This window comes from Paroedura picta, chromosome 7 (genome assembly GCF_049243985.1).
Source record: "Paroedura picta isolate Pp20150507F chromosome 7, Ppicta_v3.0, whole genome shotgun sequence".
Classification (NCBI taxonomy): Eukaryota; Metazoa; Chordata; class Lepidosauria; order Squamata; family Gekkonidae; genus Paroedura; species Paroedura picta.
Window position 1 is genome coordinate 24,625,658 of NC_135375.1, and position 26,192 is coordinate 24,651,849.

Genomic DNA, 26,192 nt, shown 5'->3' on the forward strand with positions numbered 1-26,192 from the left:
CCGGGGTAATGAAAGGAGGAGTGGGAAAGTTGCCTCGGATGCTGCACCCCGGGTCGGCCTCGCTGGCTGCTCGCAGGCTTCTGCTGCCCGTGCTCTCCCTCCCTCCATCCCTCCCTCCCGCGCGCCAAGCGCGAGCTCCAGCCACCGAAATATGATAATAAGAACAGCTGCTTCTGTGTTCCGGGCCGGCCAATCAGAGGCGAGCAGGCTTGACGTCCCCGCGGCCGACGCCGACCAATGGCGAGGCGGCGGAGTTGGAGCAGAGAAGTTTGAGTAAGAGATAAGGAAGAGGCTGGCGGCCGCGGCGCGCGGAGTCCCACACCGTGCCGCGCTCGGCTGGCTCGCCCCGGCGTGGGCTTGGTTTTCGCGGCCCTCGCGGAGAGGAGGAGGAATCGCCTATGGGAAGGAGCCCCGCGGACTGCTTCTCCGAGCCCCCGAGCCGGCGGCGCCTCGCCCCTTCCCTTGACAGCATCTCTGGCGCCCAGAAGCAAGAGTCGCGGCTCATGATCATTTAGCCCTGTGACTTTCCCCTTCTTTTCCTCGGGGGAGAAGCGCCTTTGCAAGCCTGCACCATTTCACTGTGGACCATATCTCCTCTCGCGGCTATGGGAGACATGGGAGATCCACCGAAAAGTAAGGACGAGATTTTGCGGGTTTTATCCATTCTTTTTTTTTTTTTTAATAAATAAATAAATATGCCAAACCCCGGCTGAGCTGCGAGAGACCGAGGAGGCAGGCGGCTTTTGCGCAGCCCCCGCCCACCCCAGGGGAAGTTCTGGCGCTGGCGGGGGGAGGGAGGGTCCGACTCCCGAGACGTTTGTTTTAGTGTAAAAGTCGGGGGTGCAAGGGAGAGACTTCGGACGACGAGGAGGAGGAGATGAAGGGTAAGGCGAAAAGGGATCGGGCGTCAGCACCAGGCCGGGGGAGGAGACGGGAAACCAACCTGTGCTAAGATACGGACACTATTTTTGCTGGGAGTCAGTCACCTTGCAAAAGCTCTGAGCTTCCCCCTGGAGGTGCTGAGGATCGCATTTGGGGAGTTCAGGAGGGGGTAGGGGTTGGTCGCTTTCCAGCGCCACTCTTCGGCTGCGAATACCCGCGCTTCTTGGAGAAAATGAGCCACTGCTGCGGAACGCCACGAGCTCTCCTCCCGAGCAAATCGGCATCGGGGCCAGGAGTGCGCTGCCTTCGCTACCCGGGCGACAGACCGCTTGTTGTGTGGAGAGCAGCCGCGCAGGCCGAAGCGAGTGAAACTGACAAAAATAAATGAATGAAACTGACAGAACGAGAGACCTGGAAGGTTCCCCGGCGACATACAAGCCGGAGCTTCTGAGAAGACACTGTCCGCTCTACTCCCCCCCCCCTTCCCCTCTTTTCGGTTCAAAGTCTTGAATTAGGAAACCAACAATAATAACAGGCATGGTTCGACTGCCCTCCCCCTAAAAAAAAAAATCAAAAGGGGATGTTTTGATTGCGCTGGAAGGCGTGTGAAATGTGCACGTTCTAGCTTAAGCCGATCTGCATTTGAATTCACGTTCCGCCTCCTTTCTAAATGAGGGAAGCCTTTGATGGCACACTCCAATTACCATTCTAAGTGCTGCTCTCTCTCTCGGTCTTTCTCTCGCTCACACACACACACACTTTTTTCCTCCTCTTTCCCCCCTCCCCCCCCAGCACAGCAACAACAACAACAGCCGCCGCCGCAGCCAACGCGCTCCCAAAGATTATCAGCCCTGCCGCGGGTGATCGACACTAATAAAGTGTGTTTATCGCCGTAGGAGAGCAAACGGTTAGTCAATCATGTCTTTTATTATTTGCCTTTCAGAAAAACGCCTGATTTCCCTATGCGTCGGTTGCGGCAATCAAATCCACGATCAGTATATTCTGCGAGTTTCCCCGGATTTGGAATGGCACGCGGCGTGTTTGAAGTGCGCGGAATGTAATCAGTATTTGGACGAGACCTGTACGTGCTTTGTTAGGGACGGGAAAACCTACTGTAAAAGGGACTATATCAGGTAGGCGGCTTGCCTTTATTTTCTCTCTCTCTCTCTCTCTCTCTCTCTCTCTTTCTTTCCTCTCGTCGAGGTTAGCCATAAAAAATCATAATAATCAGGCTGTTGGGGGGGGGACCATCAAGGGCCATCAAGGCTCGTGTATTGTGACTGCGTGTGGAGAATCTTGCATCAATAATAGCAGCAGTATTCACTGCCGTGTTCGCTGCTGCGGTTGTATTTTCTTTGTTTCTGCACGCAAAGAAAATGCTGGGACGACAACCGCAATGCATGGATTTCAGTGAAAGGCTCCCAAGAAAATGGGGAGGGGGGCGTGTTTAAATTAAAAGGGTCCAATGTGTTCCAAGGAGGTCGACTTCCTCTTCTTTCAAAAAGCCCGGTGAATGTTTGCTCAGTGTCCCACGAATTTCTGCGGGGTTGGCTCCTAGACAGCCGTGCATGGGGCTTTGCAGCAGCACATCGGCTCTGGTGAAATCAGTGAGTTCCTAGACTCCAGTGGCAGGGAGGTAAACCTTCCTCGCTCTCGATTTCACTGCAGCTTCCTTCTAGAGAAGAGGCGAAAGGCGGGGGGGGGGGGGGGAGAGACTTCCACTCCAGGGCGTCCCTGGACATGATGTTTTCAGCCGTCTTGGCGAAGGTGTTCGAGTAAGGCTTCCCTTCCCAGAATCAGGGGCCAGTTCGGAGTCAGCCCCGTGCCGCTGGTTTTTGGATCCCCGCCACTCACCCCCAGGCCTCAAGGCAAACCACAGCTCCCGGGTTTCCCCTGAAATCCGTCGGTCTGCCGTCCGAGTCTTCAGAGCCTCTTTAAATCCTGGCCTTCGAAGAGGTGGCCTTAAAGATCAGCATGCTGGACGCTGGAAGAAAAGCAGTACAGCGATTTTGTTTTTTCCTCCCCCCCTGGGGTGCGGGAGAGAAACAACCGAGTGTCGTGGTCGCTGGATGGCAGCGGTCGCGTCTTCCTCCCCCGCTCCCCATTTAACTCCAGTGAACGTGGGCGAGATGGAAATTAAGTGGGTGGCCCCGGGGCCTGCTCGCGGTACAGCCTCCCGGCTGGCTGTCCATAATTTCATTTTTTAAAAAACAGCTATATTACAGCCCGGGCGGTGGACGCTGGTCGCGCTGAAATAGGCCTCCCCTCCTTGAGAGACCCTTCCCAAGAAAAAGGAATACCCCCTCCCCCGCTTCGACCCTTCCTTAAACCCCTTAGGAGGGGGGGGAGCGCCTAGTCTCAGAACTTCTGTCGGCTCTGCTTCCAGTCGGCCTGGACGCTCAAAATACGAGGCCTTATTTTTGTTGTTGTTCTTTAAAGGGAGCCTGACATTTAATCTTTTTAAAATATTAACCCTTTAGCCGCTCCCGGATTGCTTCTCCTTCCCTTATCTTATCTGTCTTGATGAATTGGACAGAGGAGATCAAATTGCCCCCTCATCTGCTGGCGAACAATCGGTACATTTAGATAATGGCAGGGCTTCCTTCCGAGCCTGAAATCTGGGTGCTGATAAAAAAAAAAAAAAAAGAGCACCATTGGCCGCGCCTGACTTCCAGCCAGCCCCCCCTTTTCCCCCTTCTTTTAACCGGGGTGGGGGGGGGGAAGAGGCGCTTTAATTTTCTTCGGGGGGAGGGGCAGAGGTGATTCCCAGCGGCGCTAGGTTCCTGTGCAGGGTGGATTTTTGAACTCTGCCGAGGGGAAAAGATTAAACAAACGCCCGAGCGAGGACACAATCCACCCAGGACTTTCTCCTCCGTCCGATCTCCCAAAATCAAGAGTCCCTTGGGTTGTCCCCAGGCACAGCTGGTGTGTGTGTGTGTGTGTGTGTGTGTTTGTGTGGCAATGAGAGAGGGAGAGGCTCTCCCTCGCACCCCACGGGCGCCCGAGTCTTTGTGACTCCCTCCGAGGAACCAGCGCCGGTTTCTTCCGAGGGCGTCTTGGAGGGAAACGAAAGGGGCCTTTCATCTTGAGGAAGCAAACGTGGTTTCCTCCGAGGAGAAGCTTTCCCTTGGGGGAAGAGAAAAGGGGCTGGGGGCCGAGTCCTCGCAAAGTCATGCTGCCAGTGCATAAGGAAATGCGCGGCTTGGGAACCTGCCTTTGTCCCAGAGGATCGGCTGTAGTCAGGCGTCGTGCCGGCCTCAGTTTCCCAGCCGCCGGATCGCTCGGCGGAGTCGATGGCCCGCCTGGTCCGGAAGACCGCCAGAAAGTTGAGAAGGCATTCGCCCCAAGATCTCGGGTAGTGGTTTTTGGAGACGCGGCGTGTTCTGGCTTGTTTGTTGACCCCCCCCCCCCCCTTAGCTCGGTGATAGTCGGCTTACTCGCGAGTTAACCCAAGGGACAACAGAGGCGTTTGTTCCCGAAAACATTTGCTTAAGATTCCTGGACTAGAGCCCCGATCCTAAAACCAACTGCTTTGAAAGTAGACCTTCGTCCGGCTTTTTCAGTGGCTTCCGTTTACATAAATTCGGTTTACAGCCTTGCTCCGTGCTAAGGACCTCTGATTTCTTTTGGAATTCTTGGCCCAAAAGAAGAGTGTTGGGAACAGGGGGATGAGTAAGTTGTTTGGCCCTGACCTAGTTTGTGGTGGCCTCAGATACTTACAGGAAAGCTGGTAATTGAGGACGTCAGTAATTTACTCTAATTTTTCTCGGCTCCCTTTTCAAAGGGAATATTGCCCGGCCTTTCTTGAAAATAAAAAGATACCTGTGCCCATACCTCCATGGTGGAATCTAACCGGGAACTCACAGCTTAGCCCGGGATGCCCCATTTTTGTCAGAATAGATTCATAAAAGACATGAACCGGGCAGACCTCAATTTCTGCATCTCTCCGAACTTCTTAAGTGTTTCTCAATAGACAGCTCGGTTGATGCTTTTGGCTTATCCAAAGCATTCGAAATTCCGCTGCGAAGCTGAAGCTTGTTTGGGTTTTTGTGTGTGTGTTTTTTTAAAGTTGCCGCTGTCTCAAGGAAACCTTGCATTCCCCAGCCGTCTATTCTGAAGCAATCCCATGGAAGTTAGTAGAGCTACTCTAGAGGAAAGTGGGTGTGTCGAACGGTCAAAAGGGAAGGGGGTGATAACGAGGTGGAACTGATAACGGAACAATTGAGGTTTATTTTGTGGGCGCGTGGCTAAGAGAAATTCTCTCCTGCCAAAAGAAGAAAAAAAAGTCTGCTTGCCTCACCTCTGTGCCAGTTATCTGGGGCATACCCCAGTGAACGTGCAGGGGGTTGTATAAATAAACGTGGCACCGAGAATGGCCAGGGATTTTTGGGGGGGGGGGCGACAGGAAGACTATTTACAAGGAAGTGCACTAGAACAGGACGATAGATAGATAGATAGATAGATAGATAGATAGATAGATAGATAGATAGATAGATAGATAGATAGATAGATAGATAGATAGATAGATAGATAGATAGATAGATAGATAGATAGATAGATATTTGCGCCTGCGGGGCTGCTGCTTGGTCCCCCTTAGGTAGCCTGCCGGGTCTCTACTGTTAACAAAGGCAGCCGAGGAGCTGCGGAAATCCAAACTCCACAATCCAGTCCAGAGGAGTCTTGGTGACTCCCGCTGAGGAAGCGGTCACATCACACACACCCCGCCCGCCCCCCACCCACTACTTCGTTTTCCTTGGCCTGGGGCTAGAAATAGGAAGGGAGGTCAGAAAAGGGAATAAGGGCAGGGACCGATTCCAAAAGTGGTCTGTCTGGGTTGCCCATATATTCCACCCCTCAGAATAAAATAAAAGAGGCCATCTCCCTGGCCTGGGGTTCGAGAGTGTCAGCTGCCCTTTTTAAAACAGGGGTCCCCGCATGCCCTGGGCTCCCACCAAGAGCCGGTGCTTCTGGATTTCCTGGAGGTGGGTTTGGTTTGCCGAAGCGGTGCCGTGGAAACCGAGCCAGGCAGCCGGGCTCGCTGCTGGGGAGAAAGGCGCGCCTGGCTGGCCTCGAAGGGGCGGCCGGTGTGAACTCTCTCTCTCTCTCTCTCTCTCTCTCTCTCTCTCCCCCCCCCCCCCTTCCTCTTTCTTTCTTGTCTTTCTCTCGCCTTTCCGCTCGTGTCCCTCGCCTGTCCCCGCGGCGGGGCGGCCCAGGCTGTACGGCATCAAGTGCGCCAAGTGCAACATCGGCTTCAGCAAGAACGACTTCGTCATGCGGGCCCGCTCCAAAGTGTACCACATCGAGTGCTTTCGCTGCGTGGCCTGCAGCCGCCAGCTCATCCCGGGCGACGAGTTCGCGCTGCGGGAGGACGGCCTCTTCTGCCGGGCGGACCACGACGTGGTGGAAAGGGCCAGCCTCGGCGCCGGCGATCCCCTCAGCCCCCTGCACCCCGCCCGGCCGCTGCAGATGGCAGGTACTTCCCGGCCGCGGAAGGGGAGGGGGGGAGGATTCGGCCTCAGGCCCCCAGGGACCTTCGGAGGGCCGGGTGGGGGAGTGGGGAGGACGCTGGACGCCTCCAGCCGTTCCCAGGGCGGTGGGGTAGGTCTCTAGTGGCCACAGACCCCTAGTGGCACAGAAGGACACGTGGAGCTCTTCAAGCGCTCTGGTCGCGCATCTCAAGCCGTCTATTCGGGAGCGATCCCATAGCTCTGCGTGGCTCCCCCCACCCCCGACTTCTGCGTTTCCGTTGAGAATGAAGAGCAATGAGCTCTCGCTGGATCGTGCCCTCCCGTTCAGGAGGCCCGATGTTATGCACCTTTGCTCGTCAGTAAATGTCACCGCTGGAAAGGTCCTCCTGAGAAAGAATCTGCCTAGAATGGCAGCCCTGGACGACCCTGCTTTTGTCGGGTCTGTCTAATTGACTTGGGTGTCGGTCCGGTAGATTTCCGGGGAAACGCCCCTTCTCTCTCTGGTGCCCTTAGGCTCCCGGCCATCCTGTACTCATTGCGCCCGGCTCTATTGCTGGCAAAACCAAACACCCGCCCCCAAACACACACACACACACACACGCACACGCACACGCACCCTAATCCTGTTTGCTCTGCAGGAAACCCCACTGATCTCAGGGCGACTTACAGCCTCGGAGGAAAGTCCCCTGAGGCGCAGCATTCGGGCCGAAGCTGCCATGGCTGTCTTGTTCCCTCCAGGAGGAAGGGCGCCGAAGGGCGTCTCGCTACCCCGGCTGCCATTTCCTTCTGAGTAAACCTGCCTGGCCTTGAGCTGTCGCGAGGCGTGTTCAGGATGGTGGAGACTTTCAGGGGTGCTCCCCCCCCGCGCCCCCTTATGCGGCTGTCTGCCAGGAGTCAAGGCCCATAACGACTGGGACGGGCAAGCCGCTGAGGGAACCGGGTGGGCTGCAATGCACCAGGCAGGGGGCTTCTGGGGGAGAGGCCTCGTGGTTGCCGGTGCTTCATCCCTCAGCAACCTCCGCAGAGGAGGACTGAAATCTCCCGGGAATAGAAATAGACAGAGAGATTAGCGGCTCGTGGGCATTTGCACTAGCGCAGCGGTGTACTCGGGAACTCCTCGCGGGGATTTTATCTGCCCCTGTCTAAAAGGAGGGAGGCGGTCCCCTTTCGAAGGCAGGAGAGCGGGACATAGAGGAGAAATGGGGGGGGGGAGGCTTAAGAGGTTTCCTTCCTCCTGCAGAGGCCTCGCCATGCTCTATTTCCAGGACGTTTTCAGAAATTTGGCCAAGTTTGAGTAAAGCACGGGGGAAGGTGGAAGAGGGGGAGGGGGAGGGGGAGGGAGAGAGCAGCCGATTTCCGAAACGAGAGAGACTCCAAACTTCAAGCTGTAATTTAAAACTGTCAGCAAGGTAATCTTTTGTAATTGGCCTTCAAAGGGGTTCTTCCTTCTCCCCGTGGCCGTCTGTGAGTCGGGGGAGCATTTCAGCGCGGGAACTTTCGGAATCGAGGCGTTCTTCCCTCTCGCCCCGCCCCGCCCCCTTATTTCGTCTCGCTTTCCAGCAGCCTCAGCGTCCTCCCGGCTTAAGGTTTCCCCCGGCATCCCACAAGGGCAAACAAACCAAGGCAGGCTTCGAGTCGAGAACCTGCCCCTATTTTAGGGCCAGTCTGTTTGGGAAGGGGGAGGTGGTGACGTCACGACCTTCTCTCCGGTTCCCAATCCGAAATCGCCCCTACTGGTCTGCAGGGATGGTTTGACTGACTGTAGAATCCCGACCTTCCCAGGGGAAGGAAGGACGACTCAATCCAGCCCAGTCAGTCAGCTACCGTCTCCTGCCTCCAGTGAGTCGGGTGGGATTTACTTCTCAAGTAGGAGCATGCGGTAAAATGTCCGGTGTTGTGGGCCACTTTCCCTTGCAGACGCAATAGCAATCTAACGAAGGGGGAGTGGAAAGGAAAAATCAGGGAGCACAAGGTTAATATTTACTATTCAGCGGCACAGCTGGATCCTAGACATATTTACTCAGAAGTAAATGTCCAGTCAGTCCAGATGGGCTTCATAAAAACTATACAGATGCATCACAAGGCAAAACTGGACCCAGGAAATCCCTCCTTCCTCCCCCTCTTTCTCTAATGCTAGACCCCCAAGAATACTGGAGGGCAGAAGGACCGCAGAGACGCCAATGCAGTGGAATGAGGGCCACTCATTTAAATGGCTGCCAAACAGAATAGGTCAGTTCGTGATGGGAGCTGCTGTGCTCAGAGCCAGCTGACAGCAGCAAGATTTTCCAGATCTGCGGATAGGAGAGCCAGAGTTCCCTTCCTCAGACGACCAAGCGGGACCTGGTTGGTCTCGAAGGTGCCTCTGGATTGGACTCTCACTAAGCTAAGCAAAATTGGGTGACCACCAAGGAAGTCCAGGGTCTCAAGGCAGCGGCAGGCCATGGCCCAACCACCTCTGATGGTCTCTTGCCTGGAAACCCCTGCGGGGTTAATCGTCAGTCCGCCATGACTCAATGGCACTTGAGACCCCCAGCAATTCTTTTTGGAGACCTGAGGCCTGGTTGCTGAGAAAATGTAGGTAGGGCTGCTTTATGGTCTGCAGCTGCCGTCTTTTTGAGGGCAACTTGAAAGCAAAGGACGGGATTGAGCAAAAACAACTGAAACAGCCATTCCAATGTTTTGCTTCTGTGGGTGGCTCTGGTCAAAGAGCCACCCTGCCTAGGTGTGTTCCCCCTGCCTATGTATGTTCCCAAAACAATCTGTTCCAGGTAGGGAAATGGACTAAAACCCCTAGTGGCCCGTGCTTTAAGTCGTTTTTAAAAATATAATGTGGGTTAGGCAGAGGGAAGGAAGTGCTGTAAAGATTAGGCGGGTCTCATTTAGAGGAATGAGCAAACCCAAGGGAGAGTTTCAACCTAGACGGTTGGCATGACCAAGATTCTTTGGTTTCTGCTGTGCCCATCCACCTGGGCGGGGTAAGCGGTGCTGGCGGAGGGGGGGGACACACACCAGGTATGATATCCTTCCAGCTCTTAGAAGCAGGAAGTGGTGTCACCGAAGGTGGGTGGACGGTGCTGGCCCACTCCCATCTTCTTTCCAGACTAGATCTGGGGATTATTCCAGGGGCAGTGGTGGTGGGCATCTGCCTAGGATCCTCTCCAGCTCAAAAAGAACCAGGCAGGTGGGAGAGCGAAAGACTTCTCCCTGGAGCCCTACCGAGCCTCATCCCCCTCTGTTAAGGCTGGTGGCCATCGCTAGGCCAGCCCGCAGAATCCTGAAGGAGTAATTCGGTCCGGTTGCTTCAGGAGCCCCTCAGATGGGCCCTGCACAGCTGGACTCCCACCCTGCCCAAAGACCAGGCCTGGCCCAGCTGGCGATCTTGTGGTTTTAGGCACGTTTACTCCGGAGCAAAGGTTGACTTTGGCTGCCAGGCAGGCCTCCGGGGGACTGGAACGGTGGGGCGGGGGTCTTGTCTTCTTGCCCTTCCCGGCCACTGACAGGGCTCCTGCCCCTCCCTCCTCTCCCCTCCCCTTCCTTTACAGCAGAACCTATCTCTGCCAGGCAGCCGGCTCTCAGGCCGCACGTCCATAAGCAGCCCGAGAAGACCACCCGCGTCCGGACCGTCCTCAACGAGAAGCAGCTGCACACCTTGCGGACCTGCTACGCCGCCAACCCCCGGCCGGACGCCCTCATGAAGGAGCAGCTGGTGGAGATGACCGGCCTCAGCCCCCGCGTCATCCGGGTCTGGTTCCAGAACAAGCGCTGCAAGGACAAAAAACGGAGCATCATGATGAAGCAACTGCAGCAGCAGCAGCCCAACGACAAGACCGTAAGTGGCGCCCCAGGACTCCTCCGGGCCATCAGGGGGCGCTCTTTCCGGCGGAGCACCCCGCCGAGGGGCTCGGTGGCTCTGAGCCGCCTTCTCTGAGCCTCTCACGCTTGCATCCCTCCGCGCATGCCCTGTAGGGGGTGGGCTGTTTGAGGGTCCTAGTCGCTGGCTAGTCACCTGCTATGTGGGTGTTGGACGGCCTGGCTAGCGAGGGGCGTGCCTCTGCTCCGGACTGCCCTGGCCGGGAGGGGAGGAAGGGGAGACCCCTGCTACGGACTGGGGGGGGGGGTGGCGGTGGCGAGGGCTGTTTCTGCGCTTTGCCCGGCTTATAGGCAGGGGGGAGGTAGGATGTTCCAAGACAGGCTGCGAAACTCCTGGGGGATTGAAGATGGAGCTTGGAGGAGACTGGGACTCCATTGGGGGACAATACCACCGAGTGCCCCCCTCCCAAGCAGCCCTTTGTAGTCTGGATAAGCGCTGGAAGTCCAGGTCCCACCTGGAGGCTGGCATCCCTTCTGGTAGAGGGCTAAGGAAAGGTCATGGCCTCCTGCTTCCAATTCTTCTGGCTCATTGGTGGTGCCCAGCAGGGACGGTCGGGCTCCACTGACCCCCGAGGACCAGGCCTCTCTAGAGCAGGACCTTCGAAGAGTCTCCGGGGCTTTTCCAGCAGCCCTGCTTTTAGGCCTCGCCTCCGGTCTCCGGCGCTTCCCTTAAGTGAGACGGAGGGAGAGAGGGGGCGGCGGGGCGGCTGGCTTCCCAAAACATCTCTTCCCCTCCCCCCCCCCATGGTCGAGGTGGCGTCACTTGAGAAGCAGAGGGGACTGAAGCGGTGTCCCCAGACGTCCAGGGCACTCCGTCTCATCTTCGGTACCGGGTTCGATTCCCGGCAGCCGGCTGGCGCCCCGACGCGGACCTTTCTCTGCCTCCCCTTGGCAGCCTGGGGTGGGAGATACCTGAAGACTTCGGGGGCGTGGCGTGGCGGGGAGAGCACTCAATGTAGTGCAGTGCTGTGGAGCCCACCCTCCGTGGAAGCCATTTTCTCCAGGGGAACTGAGCTCTGTCTCCTGGGGATGAGCTGTAATTCCTGGGGATGCCCAGGTCCCACCTGGGGACTGGCATCCCTACGCCCTTGCCCTCTTTTCCCTGCTCCTCCCCCTTCTTTGCAACCGTGGAGGGAGCCATTTGCAGGGCTTAGTACCTAGAAGGGACCCACTGGGGGCTGCCCACCTCGTTCCACGGGGTGTAAAAGGTTTGGTTCTGCCCCTGTGGAATGGCCCTACCCCTCCTCTTCAAGGGCGTCCCCGGCGAAAGTGTGGGAGCTGTTTAGACCCGCAGGGAGCGCCTCTTCAGGGGTCCGTAGGCTGGCCGGAACTGCAATCCCCCACCCGCCCAGCCTTACGGCCCTGTGTTGACAGTCAAGGCCGGGACCTAACGCGTTTGCTTGGAAGTAAATCCCGCCGAGACCATTGGTGTTACTTCCGTGCCAAGGAAATGTCCGTGGTTGGAATAGGGCCGAGCCCCACATCCTTATGGGCACAAGCCTACAAGTCCTGGGGCCTGGCCCAGTTTCGTCCAGTTCAAGTCAACAGAACTAAAGCGCTTGGGTTGGACAGTCCCCCACCCCGGGAAGGGGGGCATGATGGTATTTGCGCCTTTGAAGAAGGAGGGGATCAGCGGCCAGGCCAGGGCGGGTCTCCTCGGAAGTTAGTCCCTCTAGGTAAAGGGCGCGGGTGCCCAAATAAGGTCCGACTGAAAACAGCCCCGCGGGGGTCCCTTTCTCCGAGCCCTCTCTCGCCTAACTGGAAGGCCTCGTGCTTGGCCGGCCGAGACCGAAGAGCCCCAAGCCGAAACGGGCCTTTGGAGGCAGCATGCGAGAGCCGGGGACGGAGACGGCTGGCGCCCAGAGAAGCCCCGTGGTGGCGCCTGGCGTTGCAGGGCTCCCGGGCGGATGGATCGGTGGCTTTCACGGAGAAGTCTACGGCCAAGCCCTCCAGGGGAGAGGAGTCCGGGTCACAAACGCACACGGACACACATGCACACGTGTATTTATAGGTGTGTGTATGTATATGTATGTGTATATACACACACAAACATAGACAGAAGCATATATATGCGTGTGTCTGTGTGTTTCCATCTTAAACCCGTTTGAATGGAAGCAGTTTCATCCCATCCTTGGGGGGGGGGGGGGGGGGAAATCCGCGTCGAGGCCTTGTTTGCCCCAAAGAGGGCACAGCAACCGCCGCACCCCTCAGCCGGGGGTCTGTTGGGCAGAAGGGAAGCACCCATTCGGACCGAGTTCTTCGAAACCAGCCCACCCCTGCCCCCCGGTGGGTTTCCCTTCCTCTTCGCAGGGCTTAAGGCCCCAATTGGGCGGCGGGGGCGGGGGTGGGGGGAACATTGTCAATCGAGGCTTGGGGATCGCAGCCTTGAAATCCCCCCCCCCTTTTGAGCTCAGTTCTCCGGCCGCGGACCGCTGGGCTCCCGTGTGGGCTGGGCCTGCGTGCCGCCGGGCTCCGGGCTTCCGCGGTCCTTTCCGGGCGAGGGAGGCGAGGGCCCGCCGACGGCGCGGCCGGACCGGGCTGGGCTGGGCTGGCGCTGGCTCCCGGCCTGCCTCGCTCACTGGCTCCTTGCGCCGCCTCGTCCGCAGAACATCCAGGGCATGACGGGCACCCCGATGGTGGCGGCGAGCCCCGAGAGGCACGACGGGGGCTTGCAGGCGAACCCGGTGGAGGTGCAGAGTTACCAGCCCCCTTGGAAGGTCCTCAGCGACTTCGCCCTCCAGAGTGACATCGACCAACCGGCTTTTCAGCAACTCGTAAGTGTCACTTGGCTCTCCTGCCCCGCAGCCCGGAATGGCCCCGGGGGGGGGGGCGGAGCTGGGGGGGCAGGGAAAGCGCTGGCGGGTCTTGCAGGTGAGGGTCGCCCCTCCAGCCCCCCTATAAAGCCCCTCGCCCCCGGCTTTTCACCCAGCAGCACCTTCTGCTTACAAGGAAAAGCTCTTTCTGTGGGGGGCAGGGGGGGCTGGAGGCGGACTCGACGTGCTGCGTTGGGGGAGACGCGGCTCCCTTTGCGACAGTCCGGCGACTTCCCCTATATACGTTTCACCCGTACCCCTCCTACACGGAGCTGATTTCCTTGTCGGGTGTGGAAAGAGAAGAGGCCTGGGGCAAGAGGCAGCGGCTATCTGGCTGATTGAGAGACGCTTGATGTTTTTAAAACGGGCTGTGCTTGGACTTTCCAGGATTTAGATGAGACTGCCACCCCCTTCCAGTTAAAAAAGGAAGTTTATAAAACTTTATTTAAAAAGCTGCTTAAAATGCTTTTTGTACCAACACAGAGGGGAAAGAGAAAAGCAGGAATCAAGGTTATGATAATGAATTAGCTAGCTGGATTAATATGTATCCCCCTCGATCCAGTGATGTTACAGCCACAATTGACGCATGGATGCATAAAATCTTCCAGAGGCACCGCCTCCTTTTCACTTCCACTGGAGAGAATGCCCTCTGACATGCTTGGGCTATCACCTGAAATCCCTCCTCACAATGATTTTTGTTTTGTTTTGTTTTTACTCCTGTGCATCATCCTAATCAGGCCTACTTTGAAATGTTGTACCCTGGGGTTTACCTCCCCTCCTCCTGGAAAGTACCCATCAGACTGTCACCTCTATTGATCAAAAGCTTGGGTACATCCTAAAACGGACTGACAGCCTAAATTCTTACTAATAATTTGCATAACTCTTCCAGTCTTGGCTGCAATCCTTTATGGGATCAGCAGGGCTTCTCTGCTGCTAGATCAGCCAGATTTCAGCAGTCCAGCTTGGTTTAAGATCTCAGACCCTTTGGTTTGAGTCCAGAGTGGTTCTAAATTCCAAGAAAGGCTTGGTTTTTATTCCTCCTGTCTACCATAGGATCATAAGAGTTGGAAGGGACCTCCAGGGTCAGCTAGTCCAACCCCCCTGCACAATGCAGGAACCCTGTGGAAGAAGTTAGAGGAGACTCACCAAAGGCTCTCACAGCTTGATTCATGGCCTAGCAGAAGACAGTGGAATTGGGGCTTCCCATAGACCGTTTACGCACTGGAGGTTTCATGCCAGGCTGCAGGCTGGAGTTTTAGTCGTGGCAGATTGCCCCACCTCTTCCTGCACCCACATGGGGGAACATTTGGCCTGGTGAGCTTCATCCGCCCCCGATTTGTGCCCCTGCACAGGAGCTGGGCTAGTGAAGTTCCCAGTGCATAAACGGTCATAGCCAAGTCCAGCCACTTTGTTGCTGCCTCCTTCTCAGAGTTCATCCCTGGGAACTATTTAGGATAGCCAACATCTCCAGATTGCTGCCATTGTACCAACTTGACTAACTAAATCTAGTCATGCCCCAATATGACACACGGGCTGCTCTGCCCACATGGGGGCCTGGCTCCATGAAAAGTCTCTCCCTGTCCAGAGAGTAAGAAAGTTTTTGAAAATTCATAAATTTGTACTGATGCAAAGAAAACTGTACTGATGCAAAAAACCCTGCTGTTATTATTTATTCTAGACATACCTTTCTATAAATGAATTGCGTTGATGGGTTGTGATGTCGGTTTGGGGAACAGTGTTCAAATGTGTCCTTTAGTTCAAATGTCTGCATATTTTTTACATTGTGCCTTTCGGGACATATGCCTAAATCTCCATTGCTGAATAGATATTTTTTTAATTAAAAAAAATGTGATTTATAGAGTTACATGCAAGAACTGCATCGTGTTTAATGGCTCCCCCACTCAAACAAAGCTAACAGGAATTTATCAATCCATTCTGCTCTTAACTCCCTTATGCCTACATCATTCGGCAGCTCATATGGGACCATATCATCTGCAATACTTAGGCCCACCAGGTGGTTTAAGGACAGAAGTTCAACCTTAACTCAATTTCCTGGCCTAAGTGTGTTTAAAGCAGACCTTTAAAATAATAAGGTATGTTATGAATGGTTTTTCCGTGATTAACGTTCTTAATAGCAATGACAGAGCATCAAGTGAAACTTGTTTCCCAAATGTAGCGGGATAAAGGGGCTTGGACCAAACCAAAAATACCTTAATTTTGATAATGTTGGCTGTGGTTCTGTGAAGAGAACCGTTCTTGTCTGATTTAATTGGCCATTGGTATTTTCATTGCATAATGCCACTTGGTACTTAGTTCTGCGGAACTGGTGTCCCAAGCGTGATTATTGGGAGCAAAGTCCTGCTGGATTTAATGGATGGACTTGTGATTAAACTTGTTTGCAGAGCTATCCTGAGCTTTTTGGGTGTATTACGGAGGAAATGCAAAGGGTGCCCTCATGGTGATAAAGCATCGTCAGTTCTGTTATGTATCACTTATGTCCTTCAGTGTTCCCTCCAAGTCGCCAATTGATGGATGTCCTACCCTTGTCTATTGGCGGGCCTGTTTGTTTGGGAATGGCCTGCTAGGTAGTCAGCTTCATCCAAGGTGCTGCGTGTCATTCAAGGAAAACCACTGTGCTCCAGGTCTTTCGGTGTCTTTTTTTAGCAGTAGATAGACTTTGCACAGAAGAGGAAAGGAGTCTAAGAAAGAGGTGACTGGTGTTTGTAGTACAAGATGTGGAAAGGACCTCTGAGATACAGCCGATTCATGGTGACCTTGGGGTAGTCAACCTGTGGTCCTCCAGATGTTCATGGACTACAATTCCCATGAGTCCCTACCAGCAAATGTTGGCAGGGGCTCATGGGAATTGTAGTCCATGAACATCTGGAGGACCACAGGTTGACTACCCCTGCTATAGAGTTCTCAAGGCAAAACATGTTTGGTGGTGGTTTGCCAATGCCTGCCGCTTCCCTGGAGGTCTCCCAGCCAAGTACTAATCAGGGCTAACCTTCCAAGATCTGAGCAGATTTAGCTAGCCTGGGGCATCCAGGTCAGGATAAGGAGAAGATATGCCCTCAAACACAGGGGTCAAAACGGTGGCTCTCCAGATGTCCATGGACTACAATTCCCATGAGCCCCTGCTGGCAGAGCCACAGTATGCCCCCCATCCTAGAGAATGTTTGTCAGAATAACAAAGCATGATAATAAAAACAAAAGTGGGATGCAAATTAGGCGTCCAATGATACTTTAGATCAGCCTTTCTCAACTTTTTTTTAAAAACCATTGAGAAATCCCTGAAACATTCTTCAGGCTTCCAGAAATCCCAGAAGTGGCACAATCCTGCCGAATATGGTTGGGAAGCATAGCTGTGGACACGCCCCCCGCCCCCCCTCCCAACCCTTCCAGGCTCATCATTGGCCACTTTGGGAGGGAGGGGGGAGGCAGGTCAATATGACCATATATGGTTGTATCACTTGATCAATGCTTAACACATTTAGAAATATTAAAACACCACCTCCCACCCTTTTGTGAAACCCTTCCAGGGCCTGTCAAGAACTCCCAGGGCTTCACAAAACCCTGGTTGAGAAAGCTTGTTCTAGAAGAATGGCAGTGAATTGGGCAGGGAGGATTATCAAGGGCGAGGGAGAACTGGGCTATGGAAAGAAGCCATTATGTGGCTTGGGGCCCAGGGCTGTCAAAGAAGTCCTGCATGATGGGAGAGGTGACCGTGATCCCTTGTGCTGCTGCAGCGGGTGCTGGGGCAAGGTTTGGCTGCAGTATTGCAAGGGATGGTGGGATGCCCTTTTGGATCAGGCTCTCCAGATGTTTTAAGGTGTGAAATGGCTTCGGCTGGTCCTGATACCAGAGGCCCATTGTTCTCCTGTTCTCACTGGGAAACATTTGGCCTCGTGCAGGCTAGAGACAGGGGGTTTGTTTATTGACTCATTTTAAAGAACGGAAGGCCATTTGGAAGTCGGCTCTCAGTAAATACACTCATCCTTCTTGCGGTCTCTGACAAATAGCTTTTGCTATCTCCCTCTGTCTCTCTGTGTGTGTTTTAAACCTGCAGAGTCTGTTTGACATAACAGGGACAAAAGAAATATGGGAAGCGGGCTTTTTTTCCTCCTCCCTTCTGAAGTCACTTTTGAGGCTTGGGAACTATAGTCTCTTTCTAGCCTTCTCCTGGAATGAATCCATTTCCCCCCCAGATCCATTGATTCCTTTTCAGAGCTGAGCTGCCTGCAAGAATTTTTTCAGTTCAGTTCAGCAGAAGAGGTGGCCCTGCAGTCTGCCCAGGGATGCATGCTTTGAACCTGACACTGTATAGGGAAACCTATTCATAAAGTGTGGTGCAGAGTGGTAAGGCAGCAGACATGCAGCCTGAAAGCTCTGCCCATGAGGCTGCGAGTTCGATCCCAGCAGCTGGCTCAACGTTGACTCAGCCTTCCATCCTTCCGAGGTCGGTAAAATGAGTACCCAGCTTGCTGCTGGGGGGTAAACGGTAATGACTGGGGAAGGCACTGGCAAACCACCCCCTATTGAGTCTGCCATGAAAACGCTGGAGGGCGTCACCCCAAGGGTCAGACATGACCTGGTGCTTGCACAGGGGATACCTTTACCTTTATTCATAAAGTAGCAGAATGCACAAATGCATCATGCACATAGGGACATGGCACAGAAAGAAGCTCTTTTGACCACAATGGCACTTAAAATTCAAGGGTGTCCATAGCATGGGCAATGCAAGGCTATCAACTACTGCAACCCATCTGGAACTCACCCAAAAACATTACCATTTGCCTTATAAAGCAAACTCTTCCGCAGATTTTGCTGTGATCTGGATCGCAAGGGGTATGGGGAAGTGGTGAACAATCCATGCAGGAAAACTGCCAACAATAGAGAAAAATGTTGCATGGTTTGCAGCCCACCTGAGCCAATGAATGGCGTGTAACAGAAAGAGAGGCGTGTCTTAGTGGGAGAGCATCAGCTTTGCATGGAGACTGACCCCAACACGTTCAGATAGCAGGTGGTGTGGAATACCCAAGGCACCGGAGAGCGACCCCCAGCCAGTTTTGTGTAGTGGTTAGGAGTGCAGACTTCTAATCTGGCGAGCTGGGTTTGATTCTGTGCTCACCCGCAGGCAGCCAGCTGGGTGACCTTGGGCTCGCCATGGCACTGAGAAAACTGTTCTGACAGAGCAGTGATATCAGGGCTCTCTCGGCCTCACCCACCTCACAGGGTGTCCTTTGTGGGGAGAGGAAAGGGTAAGGTGACCAGATTGTCCCACCTTTGGAGGGACATCTGGGGGCACCTGGCAAATTTTACTTATGTTGAATTTTACATACTATTTATGCAGCCTATGCATTCTATGAAAATTGTTGTTGCTCCATATAGACCAAATTTCTAATCAAGACCCCCCCCCCCCCCGGGTCAATGGTGTCCCGCTTTACTAATGTTAAAATCTCGTCACTTTAGGAAAGGGCAGGTGACTGTAAGCCGCTTTGAGCCTCCTTCGTGTAGAGAAAAGTGGCATATAAGAACCAACTCTTCTTCTTCTTCTATACTAGCTGTGGTGCTCTGATTAAGGCAGCTTCTCGTGTGAGCACTGGCAGTGAATGTAATGCACACATTACATGTGTACGTTTAATGCTGCATACGTTTATTCAGAATTAAATCTGATAGGATTTCCATGTGTGCAAAGGAGCTCAGCCTTATTCTGAAATAATGAAACACGTGACATATTACATGGGCCTCAGTGGGACTGAATTCCAAATATGGTGTTCAAGATCAGGGCATTCTTTTGGAAGAAATTTTGAAAGCAAAGCAAGTCTCATGTTTGGATCCAACAAGACAGATCTTTCTACAAACCTGAGAATGTCCCAGGTTTGCAGAAAAATCTGAAATCTAAAAACAAACAAAGAATTAGGGTGTGTGTTTTTTTTTTAAGAAACAAAAAATAAAATAAAATAAAAAGAGCACCTGCAGCTTTAAGAAACAAAAAACCTTAGTAGTCATTGCTAGGCAACTGCAGCATTCTGGGTTGGGATTCTGTCAGTAAAGGGCAGGGGCAGGGCCCTTTCAAGGGCTGTTTGGGCTTTGAGGGAAATACTCAGGCATGGCAGCACCCTCTGAGCGACTTGATATAGACTTGCGTGACTTACCTAGGTCTGATCGCTTGCTACTGTGCAATAGCAGCCACATATAAAAGCCAGTGTGGTGCAGCAAGCAGAGTAGGGTCTGGGAGACCCAGTTTTGAACCCATGGAAGCTCACTTGGATGATTTGGGCCCTGTTGCATACCCACCTCAAAGGGTTATTGTGAAGAGTAAAAAAAAAAAAAGGAAGACAGGAGAATAATGTAAATTGCTTTGGTCCCTGTTGTTTGGACAGGTGGAGTATAAATGAAGTCAACAAGTAACCAATCTAGTTAAAGATGGGAGGCAGATACATGGTAGGCTGGGATATTCCTGTGAAGGAGAGCATGAGGAAGGAAGGGAGAAAGGATATGGGGGTTGCTAGGAGGAGGGAAAGAGGAAAGAAGGTAGGGAGTACAGGGGGAGGTGGTGTACCTTTCCACAAGTCCTTGGGGGTTCCAACCAATGCAAGCATATTTAATCAGGAAGGGTAAGGAGGGGCTATGGGGGCTTTCGGGGAAAGAAAAAATAGTGGGAGAAGAGGAAATGAGACCCACCCCCCACAAATTTGGAGGGGGGTGTCCTGCTTGCAATTTATTATAGCTCTAATTTACAGTGGTTTGGATTCAACTAGCTACTCTGGTGGTAAAAAATGGAGGAGGATCCCTTGGACCACCAGAAGTGTGATCCCGAGGGTCATAGGACCTGCCTGGATGGGACAAAAGCTATAGTAAGAAATAGAATGAGGAGAGAATGCAGCACATTGACCAGAATGTTGATCTTGAACAGAAAATCAGGGATTATTCATCCACTTGCACTGTCACATTTAACAAAACCCCAAGCAATAATTCTAGATTAAGATGTTGCCTTGTGCAGGTTATTAATATCATTAATATTATCAATTTCATTTGTTTACTGCCGCTCTCAGCCATCCGGCTTGCGGTGGTGTAGATGCAAGATACTGACCGGCACAGTTTTTCAGAGTTGTCCCCAATGAGTTCAGTCACCCTTCTTCTTTGCTGTCATCACAACTGAGTTATGAAGACCCCATGGGATTTTCAAGGCAAGAGATGTTCAGAGCTGGTTTGCCATTGGTTTGTCTGCCTCTGCATAGCAGCTCTGGACTTCCTGGGAGGTCTCCCATCCAAATACTAAGCAGGGCTGACTCTGCAAAGCTTCTGAGATCAGATGAGACAGGGCTAGCATGGGCTGCTCGATCACCCTAACAGCCCCCCTAGATACTGTCACTCATATTACTGGTGGTTGGCTTGTGTTGGGAGACAGATTTCAATCATCCCTCTTTCTCATACTAAGTAAACACTGACAGGGGGCGAGTTGTCAAAGCTTCATCTTGATGTTGCTTTTAGTTCTGGACACGTGGATATGAATAAGAACAGAAGAAGAGCCCTGCTGGATCAGACCAGTGGTCCATCTAGTCCAGCATCCTGTCTCACACAAAGGTTAATCAGTTGCTCTAGAATACCAACAACAGGGTAGAGAGGACAAGGCCTTCCCTTGATGCTGCCTCCTGGCCCTGGGATGGAGAGGTTTAGTGCTTCTAATTGTGGAGGTTCCCCTCAGTCAGACATCCTTCCTGAATCTATCTAATCTCCTTATTAAAATTTAGTCATGTGGCCATCACTACATTCTCTGGCAGCAAACACCACATTTTAATCATTCTCTGTGTAAAGTAGTATATCCTTGTATCAGTCATGAACCTACTGCCCATTGGCATTTTTGGATGCCCTCTAGCAGTTTGGGAGAGGGAGGAACATTTCTCCTTGTCAACTCTCTCCACCCCATGCATAATTTTATAAACCTCTATCTTGTTCTCCTTTAGTCATCTCTTTTCTAAACTGAAAAGTTCCAAACTCTTCTTACTCCATCGAGAAGGTGTTCCAACCCCTTAACCATCTTGGTCACTCTCCTCTGTACTTCTTCTCACTCTGCAATGTCCTTTTGGAGCTATAGTGACCAGAACTGCGCACAGGATTCCAAATGAGGTTGTCCCATAGCTCTATACAGGGGTATGACAATATCAACAAAGCTTTTTCTGACGCACGTGGGAATGCACTGGAAACTGAGACCTGGGCAAAAGCAGAGAGAGGTGGCCTTGGGAAGTATATATTGTAAATGGTGGACTCTGAATCAGATATTGTTGTCTTAGAAAGATTAGTTGGAACAGCACCCAACAGATTTTTCTTTGCCACCCAAACAAGCCCTTTGATTTGACGCATGAGTGGTTTTCTCATAAATATTTGACCACTGAGGAAGACAACCTCGGGGTCAAAACGCATTTGGTCTTTTCTATACCATGTTGGTCTATTCCATGTGTAGTTAGAATTGTGATGACTATGTGGCTTATAGATGTCTTTAATCTTTTGACCTAGTGCACTTTATGTAATAAATATTTGCAATTTCTAAAAATTATTTTTGCAGCTCAACCTTTGGGTTCCTCGCATTACAATATTGGCCATTTTATTTTCAGCCCCTTTCCTAATGTTCCCGAACACAAAGGTTTGCCTTTTTCGCTGCTGCAGCACGCTGGGTGGACACTCCCACTGAGCTATCCACTAGGACCTCCAGGATCTTTCTCCCTTTCAGTCTCAGCAAGTCCAATCCCCATTAGCCTATACTTGTAGAATTGTTTGTCCCAGTGTGTCCCACCTTATACTTAACCATCACTGAACTTCACTGGCCACATTGTCCCTCACTCACCCAGTTTGCGGAGGTCCTCTTGGAGCTCTTCACACTCAGTCTTGGCTTCCACCATCCTGAATAATACGGCTACGCTGCCACTTTCCCCTAGTTCCAGATCATTTGTGAATAAATTAGTGTTTTATAGTGAATTCACAAATTGATCAGTGAAGCTTGGGGTTGTGTGCTTTGGCTCTCCAAGGTTTAGGAGATCTGTCGAAGTTCTGTTGTCTAGATTAGGGGTAGTCAACCTGTTGTCCTCCAGATGTCCATGGACTACAATTCCCATGAGCCCCTGCCAGTGTTTGCTGGCAGGGGCTCATGGTAATTGTAGTCCATGGACATCTGGAGGACCACAGGGTGACTACCCCTGGTCTAGATCCTTTCGCCTGGAGAGGCTGGATACAGAACTTCAGAGCATAAATAACCATAAATAATCATTATTTCTGAGATAGAGGATTCCAAGATTTGTTACTTACTATAAGTGAGCCTGGATTGTGGGAAGTTTCTTCATAATGATGCCAGTGCACTTTAAAACAGGGGTGGGCAAACTGAGACTCTCCAGATGTCCATGGACTACAATTACCATGAGGCCCAGTCCATGGATGTAGGGAAAGGCACAGTTTGACCACTCCCACTTTAGAGTGATCTTCCAGGAGATGTCTTCTATCTAAGATGAGTTCTCAGTGGATTGGGGTGAATGCATTCAAGGGGATTGTTTATTACTTCCTCTATGTTGTGATATATTGACACATACATGCTACTACTGAATTTAAGCAACACCCTTAAGTGCATCAGACATTTGATAGGCAGGTTAAACTTTGCTGTTAAGTTTCTGGATTGCAGGTTTATGGCCTTTAAACTCACACCTGCATGTGAGAAGCTTTAGCCAAGCATGTGCCTGTGAAGCCAACTTAGGCAAGCTGCTGTTCTCTCTGATAATGATACCAGCCTACCTTATAGGGTTGTTGCAAAGATCTTTGTTATAACGAATGTGAAGTGTTTTGAATAGTCCAAAAGCCCTGTACATTCCCAGCCACAACATTCACACTCCACAAAAACCAAGGCTGTTTCCCTTGAGAAAGCTTTGATTGTCAAAGGTGTTGCATTCATCCATTGTTGAACCTCCATATGGTTGTTATTACAAAACTGAATGTCTTGGTGATGGTAGCTCTGGGAACAATGGGCTGTGCCCCATTGCCTGGGAACCATCTTTTTTTCCTGTGGGTCAATGGCACAAGGACTAACCCATCTATCCCAGGCCATATCACTGATTTAACACCCCCTCCCAACTTCCTTAAAAGCGCAGCAGCAGATCTGTCTGTGGGTCTCCAAAGACCACAACTGATAGGCATGTTAATGGTCGGGGGGGGGGTCAGTATGTTGAAAATCAAAACAGTCTCTATAACACACCATTTCTTCCACTGTCTTGTCTTGGGTCTTGTCTAATGCCTAGTTAGTTGCATTGTGTTTAGAACTTTCATTCACTGCACTCTGAGAGCACATACCAGTATGGTGGTTAAGAGCAGCTGCCCCTAATCTGGAGAACAGGGTTTGATTCATGCAGCCAACTGGGTGACTTTGGGCTAGTTACAGTCCTGTTAAGAGGTTTTCTCACAGAGCAGTTTCTCTCAGAGCTCTCTTATCCTCACCCATCTCACAGGGTGTCTGCTGGGAGGACAGAATGGGAAAGGTGCTTGTAAGCTGCTTCAGGACTCCTTCAGGTAGTGAAAAGCAGGGCATAAAAGCCAACTCCTCCACTTCCTTCATAACCTACAGTCATGACCAAAGCTTAAAAGGATGAAATAACAATGATTCTAAACTGATAGATTTTAAATAGGATTTCTTTTAAATGACAGAGAATACTGAATCTGTTTCTTTTTCTTTCTTGTAAACGTTTCTCTTTCTCTCTTTTTTTTAAAAAAAAATGTTTGGCAGGTTAATTTTTCAGAAGGAGGCCCAGGCTCCAATTCCACCGGAAGTGAGGTAGCGTCCATGTCCTCTCAACTCCCGGATACACCCAACAGCATGGTAGCCAGCCCCATCGAGGCATGAGGAACAATCGATGCTGTGGTCCTTGAATCTTTTCGCCCCCTGCTGGAGAGAGTGGGAAAGCTACTACGTTTGGGGACTCGAGGGGGAAAAAATGTTTAAGAAAAAGAATGAAAACAAAACAAAAAATATTTAAGACAACCTTGTTCTTGAACCTAAGCAAAGACAACTCCACGAACTGTCTGGGGAGTTTTTGGTTGGTTGGTTTTCTTTTCTTTTTTCCCCTTTTGCAATGATAAGGTAGCAACACTGTGAAGACAATCATGGGATCTTACTAGAATAATGTTCAAAGAGCAAAGGAAAACGCTTTTTTTTAAAATATAAAAAAAATCCCAAGCAAAAGGATCGGAGGAGGATCGAGGCAAAACAAACAAAAAGACGCTTGCGAAACGTGAAAGGTCCGGTCCTGAAGATTTCCCACCTTTTCCCAGCTGGTATCGCTCCGTGACGGCGCAGCCGCGAGAGAGACCGCGTCCTTAACCCCTTCGGTGCTGGTTGTCAGCTGGCCTTTTCCCCCTTGCCAAAAACCAAACATCTTAAGGAAAAGAAGGAGGAACAAAACGAAACGAAACGAAAAGAACGCTTCGGAAAGGAGTTCTTAGAGGCTGCTTCCCCCGAGATCAAGAAAGGACAGTCTATAGCCCCTCCAGACAGAACGAGCCATTGAAAAAAAAAAAGAGAATCTGCGAGTGGTTTGAAAAAAATATTTTTGGGTTTTGTTTTGTTTGTTTAAAATCCCCGTTGACTTTAACCAGGGAGGGGGTTGTGGTCTCCGATAGCATGTACTGTAGCTTCTCCCCCCTCCCCTCCTTCTTCTGGGGTCAGGTTGGCTGAGATCCATTCCCTCTCCCGATGCCTCCAGTGACTTTGGGGGGGGGGGGGTTGTTTGGTTAAAGGAGGCAGTCGTGTGTGTGTGTTGGGGGAGGGGGGAGTGTTTAAAATCCCAGTTTGAAACTTCATTTGCAACCAGGTATACCTCTTTTTTGGCCACACACACCAACGGTGTCTCTCGGGGGTTGTGTTTTTGACTGGCGTCCGCCCAATAGCATTCCCTCCCCCCCCCAAAGATGTGTATAGTTCTTTCTTTCTTTTTCTTTTTTAAAGAAAGTGGACTGTTTCTCTCTCTCTTTCTCTCCCCCCCCCTCTCTTTCTCGCTCTCTGGAACCGAGAAGTGGGGGAAAAATAACTTTTGTTTGCTCTCTCGCATTGCAAAAATTATAAAATAATTTATTATTTATTATCCGAAGACTTGCTGCTTTGTCCTGTCCTGATTTGCTTTTTAAAAAAAATAATAAGATATTGGGGGCCAGGTGTGTCTTTTATTTGCTGCTTTGTTTCTCCTTTTGATTTTTGCTGAAGCTTGAGAGGAAAGGGGCACGATCCGCCCCGGGGAACTTCTGCTCAGCAAGGCGTCTTGTGGCCCGGACCTGCATTTGCTGCGCAGGAAAGCTTCCCAGGAAATTGAAGCCAGAAAAAAGGGGAGGGGGCGGCGGAATGAAAGCTTTTGACCGCGGTCTTCGCAATTTATGTCCAGTTATATATATGTGGGACTATTATTTTGATTTTGGAAGCTGGTCCTTTAAAAAAAAATCCCTCGCCTTAAGTATTATGCGAAATAAAAGCGCCGTACTTAGAATGATGATTATCTTCAGGACTATTTCACTAAGTAATATTTGGTATACAGAAACAATAAAGTAATTCGGAATAATGATCCAAGCGCCCTCTTTGATATATATAATATACCCTAATATATATATACCCTAATATACTATATATATATAGTATATAGTATACAAGTAAGGTGCTAAATACTTGTAATGAAATCTTGCCCGCGATACGAGGCGCGTCGTACTTTATTACACCGATTGACCATCAGCTTGTAAAATTCCATTTCTGATTTCTCTCCAGGGTTAAAAAGATGCTAACTCTGGCTTTGCTCTCAAAATGTTTAATGCTGGACAGAGGCGGGCTTTGCAGGGCACTTCCAGGATATTTCCCTGGAAGTAAGGCCCTTTGAGTAGACCAGGATTCTTGAGGAGACCGGCTTAGTCCCGCTCCTCTTCGTTCGGGTATTCGTGAGTAAGGCTCTTGCAGATCCACCGCGCACCCGAAATGCTAAGGAACCTTGGGCCGCTTTCCGAATAACTGGTCAAAAAGCAAACCTCCCCCGCCCACCCCATACACCGGCCGGACGTGTGTTTCCCCCTCAGGCAGCCTGGCCCAGCAACTCAGGCCGGTCCGGGCTCCGCGTAGCAAACCGAGTTTTTTTTGTTTTGGAGG

At 51.5% G+C, this 26,192-nt stretch overlaps 1 protein-coding gene across 3 annotated transcripts; it reads left to right on the forward strand.

Moving 5' to 3' along the window:
- The first annotated feature begins 260 nt into the window (after positions 1-260).
- ISL1 (ISL LIM homeobox 1) lies at positions 261-25,623 on the forward strand. Of its 3 annotated transcripts, XR_013233025.1 has the most exons (7): positions 261-633; positions 1,826-2,015; positions 6,096-6,355; positions 9,893-10,179; positions 12,827-12,994; positions 15,006-15,126; positions 23,799-23,927. XR_013233025.1 is itself a non-coding variant. In XM_077347089.1 (6 exons), the coding sequence occupies exons 1-6, from the start codon at positions 606-608 to the stop codon at positions 23,913-23,915; spliced, it is 1,047 nt and encodes a 348-aa protein (XP_077203204.1). In that variant the 5' UTR covers positions 262-605; the 3' UTR covers positions 23,916-25,623. The 3 variants fall into 3 exon arrangements, 2 of the variants coding, with proteins under 2 accessions (XP_077203204.1, XP_077203203.1); XM_077347089.1 differs by lacking the exon at positions 15,006-15,126 and having other exon boundaries at positions 262-633; positions 9,896-10,179; positions 23,799-25,623; XM_077347088.1 differs by lacking the exon at positions 15,006-15,126 and having other exon boundaries at positions 263-633; positions 23,799-25,623.
- Positions 25,624-26,192: the final 569 nt, after the last annotated feature.

Coding starts and splice junctions, on each gene's coding strand:
- ISL1 (XM_077347088.1), top strand. CDS start 606: ATGGGAGACATGGGAGATCCACCGAAAA. Junction 634..1,825: donor CATGGGAGATCCACCGAAAA/GTAAGGACGAGA, acceptor TTTGCCTTTCAG/AAAAACGCCTGATTTCCCTA. Junction 2,016..6,095: donor TGTAAAAGGGACTATATCAG/GTAGGCGGCTTG, acceptor GGGGCGGCCCAG/GCTGTACGGCATCAAGTGCG.